At 48.4% G+C, this 20,895-nt stretch overlaps 7 protein-coding genes across 7 annotated transcripts; 2 read left to right on the forward strand and 5 right to left on the reverse strand.

Annotated features, from left to right (window-relative positions):
- Positions 1-2,513: 2,513 nt before the first annotated feature.
- COCMIDRAFT_264 (uncharacterized protein) lies at positions 2,514-4,029 on the reverse strand (the record flags this gene model as incomplete). Its single annotated transcript, XM_007684104.1, has 3 exons — positions 2,514-2,898; positions 2,997-3,457; positions 3,550-4,029. The coding sequence occupies 3 exons, from the start codon at positions 4,027-4,029 to the stop codon at positions 2,514-2,516; spliced, it is 1,326 nt and encodes a 441-aa protein (XP_007682294.1).
- A 1,008-nt stretch (positions 4,030-5,037) lies between these two features.
- COCMIDRAFT_79999 (uncharacterized protein) lies at positions 5,038-7,235 on the reverse strand (the record flags this gene model as incomplete). Its single annotated transcript, XM_007684214.1, has 12 exons — positions 5,038-5,165; positions 5,233-5,574; positions 5,654-5,811; positions 5,884-6,097; positions 6,153-6,237; positions 6,290-6,314; positions 6,368-6,436; positions 6,492-6,525; positions 6,584-6,595; positions 6,657-6,803; positions 6,859-7,021; positions 7,083-7,235. The coding sequence occupies 12 exons, from the start codon at positions 7,233-7,235 to the stop codon at positions 5,038-5,040; spliced, it is 1,530 nt and encodes a 509-aa protein (XP_007682404.1).
- A 453-nt stretch (positions 7,236-7,688) lies between these two features.
- COCMIDRAFT_80246 (uncharacterized protein) lies at positions 7,689-10,708 on the forward strand (the record flags this gene model as incomplete). The annotated part of the gene is made up of 10 exons (XM_007684215.1): positions 7,689-7,726; positions 7,772-8,036; positions 8,135-8,423; positions 8,489-8,660; positions 9,462-9,529; positions 9,618-9,869; positions 9,959-10,126; positions 10,200-10,433; positions 10,502-10,569; positions 10,631-10,708. The coding sequence occupies 10 exons, from the start codon at positions 7,689-7,691 to the stop codon at positions 10,706-10,708; spliced, it is 1,632 nt and encodes a 543-aa protein (XP_007682405.1).
- A 122-nt stretch (positions 10,709-10,830) lies between these two features.
- Positions 10,831-13,238, reverse strand: COCMIDRAFT_80220 (uncharacterized protein; the record flags this gene model as incomplete). The annotated part of the gene is made up of 5 exons (XM_007684216.1): positions 10,831-11,726; positions 11,777-11,847; positions 11,909-12,266; positions 12,410-13,049; positions 13,101-13,238. The coding sequence occupies 5 exons, from the start codon at positions 13,236-13,238 to the stop codon at positions 10,831-10,833; spliced, it is 2,103 nt and encodes a 700-aa protein (XP_007682406.1).
- Positions 13,239-13,768: 530 nt separating this feature from the next.
- On the reverse strand, positions 13,769-15,169 carry COCMIDRAFT_21443 (uncharacterized protein; the record flags this gene model as incomplete). The annotated part of the gene is made up of 2 exons (XM_007684130.1): positions 13,769-14,661; positions 14,716-15,169. The coding sequence occupies 2 exons, from the start codon at positions 15,167-15,169 to the stop codon at positions 13,769-13,771; spliced, it is 1,347 nt and encodes a 448-aa protein (XP_007682320.1).
- Positions 15,170-16,155: 986 nt separating this feature from the next.
- COCMIDRAFT_270 (uncharacterized protein) lies at positions 16,156-17,603 on the forward strand (the record flags this gene model as incomplete). Its single annotated transcript, XM_007684105.1, has 7 exons — positions 16,156-16,402; positions 16,458-16,630; positions 16,688-16,746; positions 16,800-16,935; positions 16,989-17,001; positions 17,069-17,143; positions 17,203-17,603. 7 exons carry the CDS (start codon positions 16,156-16,158, stop codon positions 17,601-17,603), a joined length of 1,104 nt encoding a protein of 367 aa, XP_007682295.1.
- Positions 17,604-18,240: 637 nt separating this feature from the next.
- Positions 18,241-19,866, reverse strand: COCMIDRAFT_80311 (uncharacterized protein; the record flags this gene model as incomplete). Its single annotated transcript, XM_007684217.1, has 1 exon — positions 18,241-19,866. One exon carries the CDS (start codon positions 19,864-19,866, stop codon positions 18,241-18,243), a length of 1,626 nt encoding a protein of 541 aa, XP_007682407.1.
- Between the last annotated feature and the right edge of the window lie 1,029 nt (positions 19,867-20,895).

The raw sequence follows: 20,895 nt of genomic DNA on the forward strand, positions 1-20,895 counted from the left end.
GGAGAAGATGGCTTCCATACGACGTAGTGGATCGACTGCTTGGGTATACTGTTCGAGTACACGTAGACGGAGAGCAACGCCTTCCAGAATCCTTGTGGGCTTGTCCTCGCTAATCTCGACATTGGTGTAGAGATTTTCGAGATGCTGTAGATGGCTCTTGATGAATTGATAACATCCTGCTACTGCATTCTCCATTATGGTCTGGCTCATTCCAGAGGCTTGCTTTGCTGTTGACGCCGCCTCAAAGAGGTCTACGATCAGACTCCAGTAGGGCAGTTCCAAAGCATCCTGAAGGTAGTTGAGTCGCTTCTCACCAACCCTATGAATTATGAAGTCTCGGGATTCTCCTTTCAATATAGATTCAAGGTGGTGGCCCAAATCGCCCAAGTACGTCGGCCTTGACGACGGCTCCTCTGGCAAAGAAGCATCTCTGGTAGATGGTTGACTTGGGTCTGACTCGACTATCATAGCTTTCGCACTGCTGAGTAACTGCGCAACAAAATCCTTCGGTAAGTTTGGAATAAAGGCTTTGAATAACTCAACCATACAACTGTCGAGACTTTGGCACTTGTCTGCTATCGCAAACAGAGCGACACGAGCTGTTGGATGCTCCACAATGTCATACCCATTGTACAGGAGGGGGACCTTCAATGCTGACTATAGGTTCGTCAGCAAGGCTTGGGACACCAATGCACAGTACATACGATGTTTTTGTTGCTATGATAGTCCCTGCTTAAAAAGTACGTTGAGATGTCAAAATGCCGATAATGGGGTAACGGTGCAATGCCGATGACGTGTTTAGCCAAACGTTTAGGAGTTTTCAAATCTGAGTCGTCCAAAGCCGATGCCTTTGCGTTTATTGTCCTGAGAATGTTTGAGACCATTTCCGAGCTTAACCCTCCATTTCCTCCTTTCCAATGAACCTTCGTTCCGTCGGCCAGAGTCACGGACAGATTTTTTCGAATAATTCGTTGAAATGCGCTTGCATCATTTGGGGCAAGGCTGGAATGTACGTGGACGTCTTCGTGAGTTTGTTGGACTCCTGGTAGCTGAGGCTCTAACCCTAAACGTTGCGCGAAACTTCCAAGGGGTCCATCTACAGCCTCGAAATTCAGGTCATCTTGATAAGGCTTTCGTATTCGTGCTTTCAGCAGAGGGTCTACTGATCGCGATGATTGAGTAGTGCCGGCAGACACTGAAGTTGCCCTTTCGAGGATACGGCTAGGGTCTTTGGGTCCAACTGAAGTGGGTTTGCCCATCATGGAAAGTCGATGGACTCTAGCAAGATTGGTCAAACTAGGTTGGAGTTCACCCAATTGATATTCATATTCGGAGTGGGGGACTGCGCCCCCTCAGCCACCGCCATGTGGTACACCGTACTCGGAGGCTGTGTCGACGCAACGCATAGTACGCATACAGCCAACAGAAAACTGGTTTTTGCGGTGCGATGCGTTGTTTTATATAGAAGTAAGAGGGGTGAAAGGTGCGAATATATCTCGATCGGACTCGAACCTGTTGACCTGAACGAAGAGGCCGGTACAATAACGCAATCATCCTTCGAGAACGCCAGGCCCAGCTAAATTTACCCTGGTTAACAAGCATACGGGAAGCTAGGGCACTGAGAAGAACCGCATCTAGAGAAAGATAGCGCAAGAGCGTTGTGGGTGAATCCCTATGACTTGAGTTGTCGTCATGTTGTGAGGGGTGCGACTGATTGCACAGGCTGGTAGTGTGGCGCAGCACGGCTGACATGCAGTGGCCATACTATAGCGGAAGGGGAATTGGCAAGTGATTTGGCAGAACATAAGTCGCTAGAGCATCACTTTCGATACTCGGGGACCACCACTGTGAATTCTCCCTATCTCAACACATTACAACTACTTATGACATGCCCGCTATGCCTACCAATCATCTCGTCCACCGCCACGCCAACGCCGCTTGTAAGCAAGCATTCCCCGCCCTTCATCCCTGACATCATGAGACGAATGTCAGCCTTGCACCTGCTGGCTCTCAAAGTCCAATCAGACGCCTCTAGTTACTGTGGGCATGAGAATGGCAAGCGCAAAGGCATTAGAGCTGTACCGAGAATTCATATCGCACGTCTGGAGGAGTTGAGATAGTACTGACTCTCGGCCTGAATCCTGAGTATACAGCCTCACCCGTGTATACATTTCTATTCGAGACCGTCAAACTTTATAGCATTCATATCGCAATCCCAATTTAATCTGTAACACAATCCGATCTATTGCCCCCTCCCTCATCCCCAAAAGCACACCCAAGGTTTCGTCTAGAGTACGATCAGAACGTGTCGAGAGAGAAAAGAAGGTGGAATAGTGTAATGCTAAAAAACACGATGTTATCATAATTCACAAGGGTCTATCATTGATGATTACTAAATAGGTAAAGAAGAGAAAAAATCTTCGAGAAACGGAGTAAACAATATTCCCTAACCATGCCCCATGTATACACCTTCGCTATCCTCCTCATGACGTCCCTGCCCCCACAACCGTATCTTAGAAAAACATAGCAGCCAGACCCGCCGCTCCAACAACAGCCATACCGGCCGCTGGAACCAATCCCCCAGCCGCAGCACCTGTAAACATCTCCATAGGCGGAGTAGTGCTTGTAGCCGCACCGCTCACACTCGCACTCGTCGCCATAGTCGCAGCACTCGACGTCGTCACCGCACTCGTCGGCGTAGGAACCGCCAGCGGCGCCAGCGTCTTCAGAAATTCAGGCGTAGTCGTATATGTCATTGCATCCCCGAAGAACGCCAGCGATGCACTCGGGAACGGCAGCGGCGACACACGGGTTGCGCTGGGGAACGCTGTGCGTTCTGCTGCCGGGGCTTCTGGGTTAAGTGATGCGCGGTCGAATGGCGCGAGGGGGTTTAGGACACTGATTTCCAACACTCTGATTAGCTCTTCATTTCACTCAGCAAACTCCAGAAGGAAACATGGGAAAGAGGAAATGCAAGGAAAGGGGAGGAGACGTACCCATCAATCACATGCGCCACCCCATTATACAAGATCGTATTTACAAACGTAATCTTTGCTCCATTCACCCACGCACTGCCATCCGGTAGCACCGTAAACACCAAATCCTCATCCGCCATACTCTTCACTGTCACGTTACCCAGGCTAGGCGAGAAAATGACGTTTTTGGGGATGATGTGGTGTTTCAGCACCGTCTGCAGTGTTTCTTTGTCTGCAGTCGCAAGAACGGATCCGATGTTTTCAAATGCCTCGTTTGTTGGGACGAAGATTGTAAAGTCGGATATGTTGAGTCCGACTTGATCAGGTCCACTGAGTCCAAAGTCGATGGCGAGTTGGGCGGCTTGCAAAGCGCTGTTCATGGCGGTGTAGCCGGCGCGGTAGGTAAAGAGTTGGAAGGGGGCGCCGAAGGAGAAGACTGTGTCGATTTTATGGATAGTGATTCCCTCGCCGAGTTTGATGTCCTGAATGTCCACTGTCAGTTCGGCCTTCATCCCATTCATTTTCCATACCCGCTCTTCTGAATTCAAGATGATGGGAAATAGAAAGGACTCACAGCTTCGGTCACGGTCGAAACCGTCTGCTCCCCACTCAACACCTTCACACTCTCCCCATCCCTAACAAGTCCATTATACGCTCCTCCCGTAAAATCCGAAAAAGGCTGGATAGCATTAACATACGACCCATTTAGCAGCGTCTGCGCAAACGTCGGAATCTCCCCTATCACCTCCGCCGGATAAACCCCCTTGAAGACGTGATTCGCAAGAAGTGCTCCAATAGCCGCAGTGTCGTTTTTGAATTCGATGGCTTGGCCCTCGGGGATGTCGCGGGGAACGGCGGCGAAAGCGTCGTTGGTAGGGGCAAAAATGGTGATGTTTGTGGCGGAGGAGAGGATAGGTGCGAGATCGGGAATGAGAGAAATGAGAGTGAGGAGTTCGCTGAGGTCGGGTTGGGAGGAGAGGAGGGCGGCGAGGTCGCCTTGGGCGAGGGTGGTGCTGAGGGTGAGGGCGGAGGCTAAGATACGGGAAAGGCGCATGGTTCGGGGTTTGTGGGGATAGTTGGAGTAAGAATGGGTAAGAAAAGTGCTTGGTAGTCGAGAGAAGAGAAAGCTTTGTTGCTTGGTGGTGTGCTGGTGTGTGAGATTTTTGGTGATGCTGTTGCTCTGCCTTTATATACATGTTTCATTCATCGAGCTATACAATATACAAACTAATCCTCTCAATTGAGACTCAATAGTGACAGAATGACATCTACGATTCTGTAGCCGATGCTGTTGTTGCTTCTCGAGAGGTTCTGATTGGGGCGCAGCAAAGTGGTTGTGGTAATGCCACTGACTAGATTTGGAAGTCCCCAAGCCTAGTTGCTTTCTTTTTGAGGCTTTCCACTCTGTAAAGACGCAGGTCGAGACAAGATTTACATACGTGCATGATCCTATAGTCGTAGTGGTATATCACAGGACGAATGGGCGGGCGGAGGGCCTTGCCAAGCGATTCCACTTTCGTGCAGCGTGTGCCAGTGAGGATCCTCGGCTGGAGCAACGGCGAAAACTTGCCAGGGGCTAGGCCAACAGCCAAGTTATTGCGGCTACGAGCACATTGACATGCATGTTGTGAGGTACTTGCGGCGTGTTGTGTTGTGCATCTTGAGGCTGTGTGGACCATGTATGTCCATGGCCTTGTTCACAAGACTTTACCAACAATATACATAGTACGTCATTTTACAGAGAATCATACGCATTGGTATGATGGGCTGGTGGCACTGAATACAGACGTACAGACAAATAGTATATTCTGAAGGGGCCCATGTCATGTAGTCTACCTTTCGATCTTAGAACATGCAGTAAGTTTGAAGCCTGGCGGGGCATGACGTCGTTCGTGTGCGTGCCAGACGCCAAGCGACGGCTAGATTTCACCGCGCTCACACCCCGCCCCCCAACGAAAACAACAATATAATCCATTGGGGCAGTGTTCAGGCTCCTAGTACTACATCCATATCAGATGAAATTATTACTGGATATGTCATGTGATTTACTATCGTAACAAAACTAAAGCACGTATCTGAAGTCTTTGTTCACAAACTCAGTCTGATCTCGCATTCCAGCCTCGTCACTTGCTTCCTTATTTGGCGGGCCGTATACTCGGTCGCGACGCTTATTAGTGAAGAACATGTAGCCTGTAGAACACGAGTGTTAGGAATCGAATTAAGAGTCAAATTTGTATCAAGTAAATGTGTCTCTTACCGAGCAAAGCAAGGTGACATCCAGTCTTAATACTGTAGCCAACCAACAACCCGATCGTTGCACCCTCGTACCTGGGCGCCTCTTTTGCATCCACCACAAACGGACCGGCAAAATTGCCCCAGCAATACGCAGTGAAAACTAGGGCGCTGGCTAGCGAACGATGCGTGTATCCAGCCATGTTGGACGAGAGTGTGGTGAGCGATACAGTGAAGCCGACGGATTGCGCGTTTACAAGCCAGAAACTGACGAGTCGGCCCCAGGTATTGGATCGGGGGAGGTAGGCCATGCAGGCTGCGGCAATGGTACAGAGGATGTTTGCCGCGGTTGCTGTGAATAGACGCGCTGGATAGGTGTACTTAGCATTTCTTTGATCAGGTAGAATCATTGTTTGGCGTTGACGTGACGATAAATGCCGACTTACAGGTTGGGACGTTGAGGATTACAGATCCTCCGATCAGCAGTGCAATGATTTGTACGGCGTCTCCAACTGATTTCAGCTCCGTGGTCTTAGTCGTGCTAAAACCCATGTCGCGGATGATGATTGTGGAGAATGAATTCACTACGCCGTTGGGGATAGCCCTGCATGTCTTGGTTAGCACAGTTGAAGACACGAGGATAGATATTTGAACGGCGGGAAAGGAGGACACATACGCTGCGAAGACGCTAATGAAAAGAAGTATCGTCTTTGGATCTGTGAAACCGGCGACGATCTGGCCCTTGTCAAAATGCTTGTTCTTGATTCCAGTCTGGTTGCCGGCAACGCGTTTGACAGCGAGAAGGCGCTCTCGGTGGCTGAGAAAATGGGCGTTGGATGGAGAATCAGCCATGAATATCCAAATCACGATAGCCCAAAGACAGGTTGCTCCTCCAAGCTATCTCCGGTTATTTGTCTACGTTTTAGATGATGTAGCAGGTGAGACGTATAATGTAGAAAATGAGTTCCCATCTTTCAGGCTTCATGTCTACGGGGAGTTTTGAAATACCCATGGAAATGTAGGAACCAATCTGGATAAAGTCAGCTATACTTTTTACACGACAGGGACGCTGGTGAACTTACAATACCACCCCAGCCAAGGGATGAGCTAAGGAGTCGCGTTAGTTCGGATTTTAAAAACCAGCAGAGGCTAGTACTTACTACCAGATGCATTGACGGAGCGGAATTTCTCGTCGCGTGTACCAAAATCCGGTCATCAATGTCAAGCCTCTGAAATTGAGCATGAGTATTGCCGTCAATCACCCGATCTTCGAAAGAAACTTACGGGGTTACTGCAGCTTCAGACAATCCCATAAGAACTACAGGGTGTATGAGTGTGTGGACCAGGATATCTCTGAGAGCAGGAAACCATCTTACATCGGACGAACACTAGACATCAAAGTTAGGATACGCCCTATCCAAGATGACTCATCCAAGACGAGGTACGTACATGCGGTAGAGTAAGTGCGCGCTTGAGTCATTATGATGACTGTAAACCCCCAGCAAAGTATGCTAATAGCAAGAACCTTTTGAGCTGGAAACCGTCCAATGAGCCATCCACATGGATATTGACCGAAGAAATAACCAGCATATACCACTAAGATGTATCGTTAGTCGCAAGAAACATCAACCTTGGCAGATTTAACACTTACTTGCAGAGAGGATATTGAACTCCTTGCCCTTAAGACCCAGCGCCTTTTGATACCCAAACAAGTTCGCGTAGTTCAACGATGTCTTGTCCATGAACTGCAGAGCCTGTGTGACCAGAAACATGGGAAGGATGATCAAATCAATTTTCCACCTGAGTCTCTTCATCTAGAGTTAAATTATTAGGGAGGCCAGAGACGAACATAACATCTGCAAAAAGAAAACGAACCTCCTTGTTTGAACCCTCAATATTGCTCGCCTCAAGGTACTCCTTATAGCCCACGGCATTCTCCATTTCCATTCCAGTCGCGCCGCCAACATGTTTGGCATTGTCGCACTCTTCCATGATCTCAATGTCGGGTTCATTGGTTTCCGCAGCCATGATTCCAAAAAGGCTCAAAAGATATGGGACTGAATGAGACGAAGCAAACCGTGAAAACAATAATCTTCCACAGATGATCCCCCTCTTTAAACTCCCCGCAAAGAATCACGACTCATGTAGGCTGTAACGGCTGGGGTTGGATAGCGCTATTGAGTCTAGTCTTGGTCGTCCCCCGCATGGAGACCTGGACATTTCCCCACGGCAATTTTCCACGGAAACTTGCCTGCCACCAGTGCGTTTGCGCCACCCTCTCCACACCCCTGTCCCCACAAGTTGCCTTGCACACGGAGTTGCAATCTGCCAATAAATACAAGGTCCATACCGCTAAGCATGAGAAATGCTTGAAAAAATAAAGATATCAACTTGAATTCGTCATTACACCAAAAATCTCATCCGTTCCCGCTCTTAACTCCCCAACTCATTCCATTCCATTTCCACCACACACCAACAACCATGGGCCAATTACTCTCAAAACACAAATCCCATTCACGGTCGAAAAAATCAAGTTCCTCAGACACGGAAGAGTCGAAACCGAGGATTACGGATACATATCTGGCTAAACCGAGTGGCAATTGCTGTCTCAAAGGCACAATTCACAAAGGCAAAGCGCGTGGCAGATGGGAAACAATTGCAAATGTCGAGACGTACATATCAGAGCCACCATCAGCCAGCCAAAAAGCCAACGGAAACGTGATCCTGTATTTTCCTGATGTGTGGGGTATGTTTCCCAATGGACTGCTCGTCATGGATGCTTTTGCAAGCGCGGGATATACGGTTCTTGGACTTGATTATTTTAGAGGTGTACGGACTTTTTTCGCATTTCACGCCCCCCACCCTCCTTTTTTTCCATACTTCGATAATCGTTTTGGGCGGGTCTGATTGAGATGTTCATTTTATAGGATCCCGTATGGAAACATCGCAAGAATCGGCACGATACAGCTAATCCGGATTTCGACTACGAGGCTTGGAAGCGGAAACATACTGCATTTGCCGACGAGGCGGTACCAAAATGGGTAGCTACTGTCGTTGATCGATACAGGAAGGCGAACCCAAAGACCAAGTTTGCATGTGTCGGATATTGTTTCGGCGCGCCATATGTATGCGATGAGTTGGCTAAAGAGCGAGTCACTGTTGGTGCGTTTGCACATCCGGCGTTTTTGAAAGAGCATCACTTCCGGAACATACAAAGTAAAGTTTCAAACACCAATATTCTGGAGATATTTACGGAAACGACTAACAGTTTGGAAATCTAGAGCCATTGTTCCTTTCTTGTTCTGAGAGAGATCATACCTTTGATGTTCCCAGTAGGAGACGAGCACTAGATATTCTACAAGAAGGAAGCAAAACATACCACTATCACTTATTTTCTGGTGTTGAACATGGTTTTGCGTTGCGGGGAGATCCCGACGATCCTTATCAGCGTAGGTATCCCGATTTTCCTGTATTTGCCAGACTGCTAATGAAATGTGCATAACAGGCTGGGTCAAGGAACAGAGTCTTTCAGGAATTGTTGGATGGTTTGATTATTGGTTGTCGCAACCTGAGAGTACTTGAAGGTCGGCGCTGAAGGCAGCCTCAGGATAGAGCACATTATGTATTGTTTGATCTAAGATTTGAAAGCGTCGTAATGAGTTTTGTTTGTGCCCTTTCGTCGCATTTTTTACATCATGGTCATTCTACTAATTGAATACTCTTGATTGGTTCACTCGTGCGGTCAGACACAAGCGATTTAATACATCATGTCAGTTGCTACTTCAATACGATCGATACGATATTTGAGTAGGACGAGTAGCAGCAATGACATACGATCGTGCAATTCCGTTAGAAACAATTAGAATGCCGAGACACGTCTCAAGCAACACCTATAATCGACACATGATGATGGCAATGCGCGACTCAGAATCACAGCTGAACTACAGGGATAGAATGTATGAACAGATTAGCCAAAATCAGGCGCTATCATAGGCCCGGGTTTTACTGCAATGGACTCGTTTTGGCCTCGGTCAGTTTCCTCGGAGTGTACCCGGTGAGTCCCACCACGTTCGGCTGGGAACAAGTCCGCCCCAGCACGGGAACATCGATAAGATGTAAGAACAGTGGAATACTTAATGTAGGAGGAAGATGACACGACGTGAGTAGCATACATCTTGAATTTCTTAATCGACTACCCAATCGTAATCTTTTCTCATACTGCCCAAGAACTACGCATAGTGAATACCATCCAAGTCTCACTTTCTGCATCATGACGCCTCCCCGAGCATTAGATTTCACTGGCGATGTCGCCATAGTAACAGGTAAGCAATACAGTTCCAATCTATCTGCCTCTCAATTACTAGAAGAAAAGTCAGAGTTTGTAATCTAACTATTCCATCCACATTTCAGGTGCTGGATCGCGAATGGACGGAGAAATCGGTAACGGCCGAGCGACTGCGATTTTACTGGCCCGCCACGGTGCAAAAGTAGCTTTGCTCGACTACAATGTCGACTGGGCCAAAGAAACTAAGCGCATGATTGACCAAGAGGGCGGTATCTCCGAGGTTATACAAACGGACGTAACAAAGGAGGAGTCGTGTAAAGCCGCTGTGAACAAGACGCTGGAACTTTTCGGCACGGTGCATATACTAGTGAACATCGGTAAGTAAGGTCCAAGTCTATACATGCAAAAACACGATGTACGTCAAGTATTTTCGCACAGTGCGCTAATCATGCTTTCGTTGTTGCAGTCGGAGTCGGCGGCGCCATGGGCGACGCCACAGTCGTAAACCTCGATGCATGGGAGCGCGACTTTCGCATCAACGTCACGAGCATGGTGCTGATGAGTCGATTCGTGATCCCCGAGATGCGGAAGCAAGGGCGAGGATCCATCGTCAATATGTCCTCCGTCAGCGGCTGTAAGTAAAAAATGCTTTTAGCAAAGGTTGCCGCTCGCCGGCAGATCTGCAGGCAGCTAATGCCAATATGTAGTATTAGGAGGTAACCCTAGTCTTCTTTACCCTACTACCAAAGGCGCCATCATCCAGATGACCCGGGCGATGGCGGCGCAGCATGGAAGAGAGAACATCCGTGTCAATTGCGTTTGTCCAGGGATGGTATACACGCCTATGACGCGCGGGCGCGGCATGACGGATGAGATGAGAGAAGCGAGGATTAACCAGAATCTTATGAAGAAGGAAGGAACGGGCTGGGATGTGGGCTATGGTGCGTTTCTCCCAAACTAACCCCCGAGACTTTGAAATTCAGACCAGTGAACTAACATGTACTTGAAGCTATATTATTCCTTTCAAGTAAGGAAGCAGGATGGATCACCGGATTGATCATGCCTGTTGATGGAGGCGTAAGTCTTCTCACACTTTGTTTTCCTCTTTGGGAGTTGGAAACTAACAAGATTTGCATAGACAACTGCTGGAAAAGCTGACCGACCTGCCCTGAAGCCAGACACGTTAGCTGAGACGACTACGGGCGTGAGCAACTAGGCGAAAAAAAATTTAACTTGTATAAGTAGTTGACATGGTTAGACAAATAGCAGCTGAAACTATACTCTGATTCGGAGAGATATACATAAGGTAATCGGCTCTAAATTTTGCCGAGACAATGATTACAATGACATGGCATCCCGAGAATCAAGCCACATCTCTGGGAAGCAATCCAAAGCTGCCATAGAATCAAAGTCCATTTCACCCACATGTGAGCTCATGGAAAAGTCGACCGAAAGTTCCGGGTGCAGATAAGGAAAGGCGGGTATGTATGAATTCATGTGCCCCCCAACTGCATCTGCTGACATGTGCGTAGCACCTCGATCTTGGTCATGCGCAGCGTCTGGCGGTTGTTGATGCTGGCCTGACGGGGCATGGGTCAGACTTCTGATGATGATGTTCAGACTCCTTTCGAGTATCGGACATAGACGCATGCCGACGTTGAGAGCACGAAGAAACGTTCGCAGCACGGGATGCGCAGTACCTTGATTGCATCTCTTGGCATCTTCTAGCACAGCTGATGCGCCCGTGTAGATGCAGTATCCCATCAAGTAGGTAATGTTCTCTAATCCAAATGTCGACTCAAGTAATAGAACCAGCTTCTCGATACCATGGGCCGCTGCGATGCATGTCTCGTAGTGAGCCGGCACAGACCAGAACGGGCGATGTGCCAAAATCACCGTGGTATAGTACAAGAGGTTTTGCGAAACAATGTGTGGTGGTGGCGAGACGGTAGGAATATAATCTGGCTCATAGCGCAGGTGAGCTGGAGACTCGGCTCGCCAGACATCCAGTCGTACTTTGATGTCGCGCAGCGCTGACTCAGTGATTTCTCGACTTTTTCGGGAATAGAGTTGGGAAATGATGTCGTTTATGATGATGGAGAGCTTGCATGAGTTTGCAAAGCAGGACACAGCACGACTCGTCTGAGGTGCGTATCGACTTTGCGTAAGCTTGGCCATGTCAACAGAGTCCCCGTAGTAGGGAGACCACGACTCGAGCTCCATGGAATCATCAACTAGGGTCGTTAGAAGATACCAATACAATTTGGCGGAAGCAGTTACTAACGCTGATCGAGTGTGCTATGTGGTAGTGATTCGGTAATAGCAGGAAGTCTTCCCGTATACATGCTAATGGCTCTTCAAGGTCAAAGGTCAGTAACAAAATGTAGTCAACGGTTGACAGAAGAAAAATACGTACTTGTCCCAAAAGTAGCAGCTCCAGAATAGCCGTTTCCGAACTTCAGCATCTACAGGACCAAACCTCCGAATGCCAGGGTCGCAGTGCTGTAGTCCAAGGTCACTCGCCATACGAAAAGCAATCCCACTGTATACCCAGGCTTGCGAAATGGAGCCGTTTGCGAGCTCACGAGCGCTGAGTTGTAGGAGTGCTTGGACTGTTGGTATGGAACTTGGCTGCTGTATGGCTGTTCCTAACAAGCGACGCATGCGGACTTGCAGGAATTCTGCGCAGTCTCCACTTTGATACTTGGCTGCATGCGCACATATCACAGTAAGAAGTAGTTCAGAGTAATAACGACCTCCAGTCGCCATATCACCTGTGACATGTATCAGTACGAGATGTAGCCTATCGATGGTATGATTAGACGAGAGTTGGATCGGACATTAAACCTACGGACAAAGGCTATGCCAGAGGTCAGTCATATCGGGTAACGTTTTTTGTAGAAGCAAGCAGACGTACCTGGACGGTAAACATACATAAACATTGGAGACACCCATGTCCAATGCATGTGTAAGAGCTTGACCATAACCTGGTGTGGGATGCCTGTCTGGAGTGAAGCGTTTCCGGTTGCAAAGTCTTCCCATATCTTGGACTCCTGGTAGTGAGCCGTGAGTGTTGAACTAATTTCAGTTGTTGAGAGGGTGCCAGAAGGTGTTGAGCAAGATTGGGATATCTGAGATGGCAACTGGAGCTGCGGAGGGTTGTGGATGGCCGATGTGGGACCATAATATTGTATATCGCCGTTTTCATCAAGGATTAAATCCTGCAAGTGGTCTTTGGATGTACTTGGACATGTCATTTGTAGGTTTGTAGGGCGATGATTGGGTTTGAAAGCGGGCGGCTCTTCGGCAGATGCAACGTCTGGAGATACCATAGCAGCTACGAGCGGGCCTGTTGGAGTGGAGGTTGTCTGAAGAGAGACATCGCTCTGTGAAGAAGTGCTGTGCTGGGCACGAAGGCTTCCAATGGTTTCTTCAGCCTCTTGCAAGCGCTGAGCCATGGCTATGATCTGCGACATGGGCGGCATCTTGTCGTATCGACATTCGTCGCCGTAGATATCGCATGTCTTACAACGTGGCTGACCACCTCCACATCGCATCTACGAGAGGTTTGTTCAGATTGGGTCAGGCAATGATGGAAAAGAAGCTACCTTTCGCACCCTGCAGTTAGCGCAGGTCAATCCCCTGTAGTGACGGGTATCATTCTTCGATCTGGAGCCCTTCTTTCTCGTATGTCTGGCCTGGGATGGCCGCTGGATAGAGGCATTATCATCTACGGGCGATTGCATGGTGGAGGAAAAGACTGGTCGTTACATTATTGCAACGTCCGAAGAAGCCTTTGATGCAAGTGGACGGACGAGCCTGGGCACAACAGGTAGAAAGTGGGTCAAGTGCGGGGAGACAAGCCTTGCTTCGGCATCGCTACCACGACTCAGTGAGGCCGCGGCGTGGCATGCAGACCAGATGATGAATCCATTGTATTGCCGGCATCTGTCGGCCAAAATCCGCGGCCAAAACCCGAGTACTAGTACGGATTATTGTGCTCTCACGCCAATCACTTTAAATTAGGCTTCAGGATATCTCAATAGACTTCAAGATCAAGATCGGATGACTGAGTATACTAAGAACATACCTGCCAGCCCATTTCCGGCATGGCCTGCTGATCAAATATATGTGAATGTACGTCGGCAATTACTTCCGCTTCCGTCACCTGACCTTCCTACTTCACCCATCTCCATTTCTGCATATACGCACAGCAGCCTCCATTTACTTTCTTCTAATACCTGCCCCTTGTGTTGCCTGATCGCTAGCCATTGCATTAAGCTTTGTACGACCGTGCAAGCATGCCAACATCTGTCACGTTCGCAATGCCCAAAAATGCCGTATATGCTTTCTCAGCCCTGACATCGCCGATCCTCTTTGCAACTTGCTCAATGAACTTGGTACGAAGGAATTCAACACTCAGCGGGTTCTCATAGCTGCCAAGGCCATGCTCGACATGCAACTCGATCTTTTTGCCGCCCGAAAACTCAACCGTGACATAAGCCTCGTGTTCTTCGACTGTTTCATCGCTCGTCACCACCACCTTCTCCCGCAGTGCGATTACAGTCGTGTTGCGTACCATCTCATTAGTGAACTGTGTCGGGGTGGCTTCACCACTGAGGAGTGCCACGGCTGCCGCGTGGTATACGCTGAATTTTCCCTCCAGGCCCGTTGTGGGTGTCTTGTTGTCCGTTAAGAATAAGACGCGCGGAGCTGTACGTGCTGTCACATTTGTGATTTCTCCTAGATCTAAGCCTTCATTCAATGCCTGCTCTCGCACCTGGATCCAGCCGTCGATTGCAGGGTGTATAATTCGATCGCAAGGGAATGGCTTGAACGTGTTGAGCAGTAACTCCCAGCGCTGACCAAGAGTGTTCACTTCAGCGGTCAGATTCTCCCGGGTACTGATGACATGCGACCAGCCTCTGGGTGCTTCTAGACTTTTAAGAGATCCACTGAAACCTTTTTCTGCTAGCCCTGCCGCCATGAGTCCATTCTGTGCTGCACGCCCTACATGGAATGGTTTCGTATCGGTTCCAAAAGATTCGTGCATACCAGTGACCTGCACGGACGCAATCGATATGGCCTGTTGAAGCTTGGGCAGGTCCAAGCCGAGTATTTTCCCAACAGCAACTGCAGCTCCCACTGAACCTACAGTACTTGTAATGTCTAGGCCAAAGGTCAGTCTCTGGTGATTAAAACGAGACAATCACAACAACTTACGCCATCCTACATTATAGTGTTCTGGGAAAACCGAGACGCCAATTTTGCACTCAGCTTCTACGCCGGCGACGAAGGCCGCCACAAAGTCCTTTCCTGATACCGGCGCTTTCCATTCGGCCACAGCAAGCAGGGCTGACAGTACAGGCCCCGAAGGATGAATTGGGTTGTCCCGATGTGTATCGTCGTAATCATCTGCGTGAGATGCTATCCCATTGATCAGTGCTGCTGTCTGGGCGTCGACCAGTGTCTCTGTGGCCAAGATAGTAGAATTTCCCTGGCTACTCAGGAAAGGTGTCACAGCTTCGAAAGTAACGCCGGCAGCTGGTTGAGAGTACCCACCAATGGCACAGCCAGCCCAGTTGTAGATACTTTTAACGGAGATATCAAGAACGGGATTTGGAATATGAGCAAATTGGAGGGCCAATGCCCATGAGGCGATTGTTTTCGTGGCCATCTTTGCGTTAGAAACTGTGAATACGTAGAGTAGACAAGGTGCAGTTGATCTTATATCAAAAAACCAAACACAACTGCAGTTAGCTTTCATAATCCATGTAAGGATAACATTATGTCCATGCATGTCAAAGAAAAAGGTCGATTCGAAGCGTCATCTGACCCGATTTGATTGATTTGTAACTCTCTTTCTCGTCACAGCAAGTAAATTTCTAGGGATCGCCATGCCAATTGCCTACATCTACCATGATGTGTTCACTGTTGAAAACCTGAGTATGTTCCGTGGGGAAACTCCACGGAAGACTTCCATTTGAAAGGAGTGGGGAAACATGGGTTCCGCGCGTTTATGTATTTCTTGCCTGGTAATAGAACCATCTTTGTTAATTCTGTTTCCTTAAAGGCCGGGTGCAGTAATTCCATATCTATTTTCACGCACAAGCTACAGACGTTGCGAGATGATATCGATAATATCATCTAGAGCGCAATATAAGGAGATCCATAAGCGCACAGAAAAAATCATTCTAGACTTTCGCATATACCAATAGTACAAATGCTTTTCAGGCTGGTTGAGTATGGCCATCTAGGCTTGGGAAGGACAGACGATGGTCAAAGCTTCTAATGCCAACACCAAGACACATACTAGAGCTGCGAGGGAACATAGCTTCGCACTACGGACATCTTGGCTAGACTATTTCTTCAAAAAACGAAGAGTATTGCCGAGCCCAACGTATGCGGGGTATTTGCGGGGTGTAGGGCCGATCGTAGGTATACTGGGGGAAACCGCCGCGGGCAATGCCCGAGGGCAATCAAACCATCCGACTCTCGAAGTAGTGTAGACGATCAAGGCAACTTTGATCTTAGATTTATTTCTTCGAGTTAAAATAGAGTCTAATCACCCCGCTACATGTGAGTATTTTACAAGAAATGAGTTCGTGTTCGCGCTCAACTGTTCTTTCCGATTAACCTGCCTCGTCCCGCCGTACTATCATCATGGGTGTCCACCACCTCTTGACTGGTTCTTACACCAACACAAGCCTATATCTCCTTGCTTTCGACACCGTTGCCAAAACATTGACACTCAACTCTACCGTCCCCGGTTTTGGTCTACATCAATACGTTACATCCAATGCAGCCAGGGATGTGATATATGCTACGACGATGAGTGAGCCGCCCAGAATATTCTCATGGTCAAGAACGGTGAACAATGAAATTACTCATATCAATACCGCCAACGTTAGTGAGTTTTGACTACACAAAACCACCGTTGTCCACATCAATACTAAAGTGAATAGCTACATCTTCGTGCTACATCTCAGACAACGGAAACTTCACCTTCTCTGCTGGTGGCTCCGGCGCCAGAGTTAATGCGATTGACGAAGATGGTGGCATCGGAGAAGTGGTCAGCGAAATGTTCTATGTTCCTCAACAAGAAATTCCACGCGTCGACAAAACCCGTAGTGCTGTTGTGAGTTAAAGCCGTTTAAGCCAAACAAACCAAGTTTGGTTGACATTGAGAAACCAGCTTTATGGCGGACATGGATTCGATGTCAATGTTAATAGCAAGGGTTTTGTACCGCATCTGTAAGTCACAAGCTCCTACGCTTCCCAATCTACCTTCACTGATATGATCAAAGTGCCTGGGATGCGATCTTCATGTATGGCATTTTGAGCAACGGAACAGCCAAACTCCTCTCGATCAATCTAAGCCCAGAATTCGGCGATGGTCCACGAAATGTGTATCCGAGCAGCGATGGAAAGTGGTTATATGTAGTAAGTGAGCCGAAAAAACACAAGTGTACGTCTTAAACTAACCGAAGTAAAAGATCAACGAGCACTGTGAGTATTTACGTCTGATTACCACATAAATGATTAGTGCGCCACAAAACTAACTTGCGACTGGTAGCCCAATACCTTGATATTTATGAGGTTGAAGAAACGAATCTGAAGCACACTCAACGTGCAAGCGCCATACCCGATCGTAAGTCATCATGTACTTTGTAGATCGCGATATCACGCAACTAACACAATGTACTCTAGAGGTCCGAGGCAAGTACACATACCGCAGCAATGCCGTCCGCCTTTCCCGCGACGGCCAGACTATATTCACCAGCACGCGCGGCTGGAACAACGCCGCCGCCAACGGCTGGGTTGCAGCCTTTATGCTCGACGATACTGGCAAGCTCGCATCAACCGACGCCTTGACATATTACGAGGCGCCACTTACCCTCGGTTCCGCCGCGGGACTCCGCGTAGCCTTTTGGGAGGACGAAACGAATGCCGACCCCACCGGCCTTACTGACTATATGTACTTGTCTGATACACAAGAGGGATACATGTATATCCTTGGGTGGACGCCTAGTACACGGAATCTGACGCAGGTAGCTGCGTTGCACTATCCTGATAATGCGGCGCCATATGAGGCTGTGTGGCTTGATTAGAAGTAGTAAAAATAGCGGTTAAGAATTACTCCGATACAAACTTTTCACTCTTAGTCAAACTGAGATAAATATCTCAATATTCCCATCTACGAAATAGGTCTCCGCGATGTTTGCCACAGAACCAGAAGTGCTTTGTTCAATCAAGACAGAGCGTTTGTGTACTTAGAGCATTCGTAGCCACCATCCCTATCTAAGTTTAGATCTGGATTGCCTCGCAATTGCTCATGAATTCTAGCAACACAGCCAGCCCGCTACAAAAAAATATCTATTCGTTGAATCAGGACTGAACTTCCATCTCATTTTCAAACCATCCGTTTTGTACCCATTTGAGTGGCCCAGCTCACCACGTCATCCACCACGTGATCAGATCAGAGATGAGATGGAGCTCTACTAACCGAACAGCCCCTCCGTTTTCTATCCTAATCTAGATAAGTTCAATCAGAAGGAAAGTCCTAACTAATTGTGGTCTGGAAGATGGCTGACACAAGGATAGTGCCGGTGTGTCGCTTGCCAACAGTATGCAGAGTGAAGTCATGCACCAATCAAAACACAGACAGCACATTTAGATCGGTCAAAATTCACCGAACTACTCAGCCATAGCTTTAAAAGAACAAGAAGTAAGATGTGTCGTACTTGATTACGAAATGGCAACGCTTGCCTGATATCTACGCAGAATGGCCTTGTAGTCATTATACCATTCCTCCAGCCACCCCGTCGCATCAATCATGCGGGTTGTGTAGCAGCTCAGCGTTGGATCGAGAACTTTCATAGGTGCCACCAGGTTCCGCAGTCTAAGGCCGCATTCTTCGATGCGGAAACAGTCTTTTGGCAAACATTGGCCATATGTGTTCTCTGGGTCGTTGGCTGCGACCAAGGTAGTAACGAGCACGAAAAGAGCATGCAAAACGGCTGGCGCAAAGCAAAATGAAGGGAGACCGATAACCATAGCTGGGTCCATTTCAGCTGCTGTTTTTATTACGCCATGGCAGTTTTGCACAAGAGCTTGCAGGGCTTCCCGCAGCGGAGGGATGATCATGGCAGGCTTTGGAAAGTCCTTGACTGGAATGCGTCCGGGGATAAACGGCGATGCAAAAGATGCCTTGTTAGTGGGAGTGTGTAGCACAAGCTCATACAAGTGTATCATGGACACATGCCAATATACTCTGAGTATCTTGGAATGTGCGAGACTGGGTGGGATCTGAGCTGCCCATGCGTCGAGCTTAAGCTTGAGCGCATCAATGACTGCGTAGACGTTGTAGTCGTTGCCATCTACATAGGTAGATATTTGGCAGAGACACAGATGGTTGGAGATTTCCTGGTCAAGCTGAGTGATACGAGCAATCTGACAAAACAGCAGGTCGGATGCATCGCCGTTGCTCTCTAGGTACCCGACACATTCATCCAAGTAAGCATCCCAAGGAACGGGACTGGGTCGACGGGTGCTCATGGACGAAGTAGAGGTTGCAATGTAGCAGGCTATCCAGGTGCGGCGTGCCTCGAGTGACGCCGTGTCCTGGAGTCTGCAAAAGAATGCTGGAGGTGTCGGCTGCAGTGAACCTCCGGCAATTCCCAGGTCAATAGCCATGTCAGTGGCTAGTTGGAGGATCTGATAACAACTTCCTTGCTGGCCGTTGCGTGTGCTCTTGGTGTAGAAAGCAGGCAGGAGCAGAGCTTGCACGAGCTCAAGAGACCGCTGCCCTCGGGCAATTACCTCGCCGCCGAGTACGCGCATGGCTTCTCGAACAAGCTCATCATGTAGGTCTAGATCAATGCCTTGGGCGTCTTGTGTGATGCAGAAAACTAGCGCAGCCACCAGCAGGACCGGGGATTTTGCTCGGTAGAACTCGAGATTGGTAGTCAAACGGACTGCCGGCCACGCGGCCTCAGCTTGGAGTGCATAGTGGTGGAGTAGCTGTTGCTGCTTGTAGAGCGGGATGCGCGCATCCAGGAATGACAAGATGGCGTCGTGGTGGCTTTCAGGGAGGCTTGCGGGAGAACGGCTTAGCGTTGACAGACTACCCGGCGAACAGCTTGGGGGAGTAGAGATGTTCTGATGGGACTGTCTCTGCAACGCATTCTGGAGTTCCTGGACCTGGGATTCGAGCTCACTAATGCGGTCGCGTTGTAGGCGTGGTGCAGCCGGTACACACTCAAGATCGTTGCGATGGCACCGCTCGCAAATGCCTGGTTGTGGGGAGGTGCTCACGTCGCATTTGATTTTGAGACGGTGACATTCTTCACAGGCGCGATAGCGTTTTCGCATGGTGCTACCAAAGGCCCGGGCTACAGTGAAGTTTGATTTCACTTCTTTGGCGGTTTTTAAGTCTATGACAACTTGATTTGATGCAAGCAGTCATTCCGGGAGGCCTGGGGCTGGGCTGTGGCTGTGTTGGCCCGTGGCACCCCCGCCCTGGTGAAGCTCGCCACCTCGCATATGTACACACACAATTTGTTACATAGCCCCGATCTCAGACTATAATGAAATCATAGCAATAGTGATAATTTTGAAACCCGGATCGAAGGTTGTAAAGAGTTGAAGACCCAGTAGCAATTAGCACGGGATGCAGAGTCACGTGGTCGTAGTTGTGCCAAGACAGCACATAAGTGATGGTAGCCATTAGAGACATCAGGCTTAGTACACGGACGCAGTAATAGTAGTAACTATAGGATCTGAATTGAAATTTTCAAAGAATGAACAAATTTCATTGGTAATAATAAAATCTGTTCATCTTTCATACCCATTGCTTTCCAGTCCTATCCTCCCTCGCCTCAGCATCCTCTCAGGGGCCCAGTCTAGGCAAGATGCCAGCTACGTGATACTCACCCCGCGATGATCACCACCTCTCTGATATGAACTTGAGTGGTCTTCCAAATATTTATCTTCCGTCACAGGTGGGAATGCTGTCTCTTGTTATTTGTAACATACGAAGCAGATGGGCAAATTATTGACTTGATTCAACAGCAGTTAAATATTGAACTTCGACCCCATCTAAATGACCCATACCAACAATGGAAAAGTGAAGTTCAACCTCGTATACCACGTTCCATAATTGAACTTCAACAGACGATATTCTATACCGTGTGAGTCAGTATTGAAAGTCTTGAGAGTTATTGTAGTATGTGTACATACGCAGCAGGCTTCTTTATGAAAAATAACCTGGTCCACGTCGCAGAAGGTTGTGCAATACCTCGCATCCGTGCTGTGAAGACCGCAATAAAAGAGGATTCTTTTGTTGCCGTACACCTCACACTTCAACACCGTTAGCAAGAATTTGTCTAATATTGTCGCAAT

The sequence above is a fragment of the Bipolaris oryzae genome (assembly GCF_000523455.1).
Source record: "Bipolaris oryzae ATCC 44560 unplaced genomic scaffold scaffold_1, whole genome shotgun sequence".
NCBI lineage: Eukaryota > Fungi > Ascomycota > Dothideomycetes > Pleosporales > Pleosporaceae > Bipolaris > Bipolaris oryzae.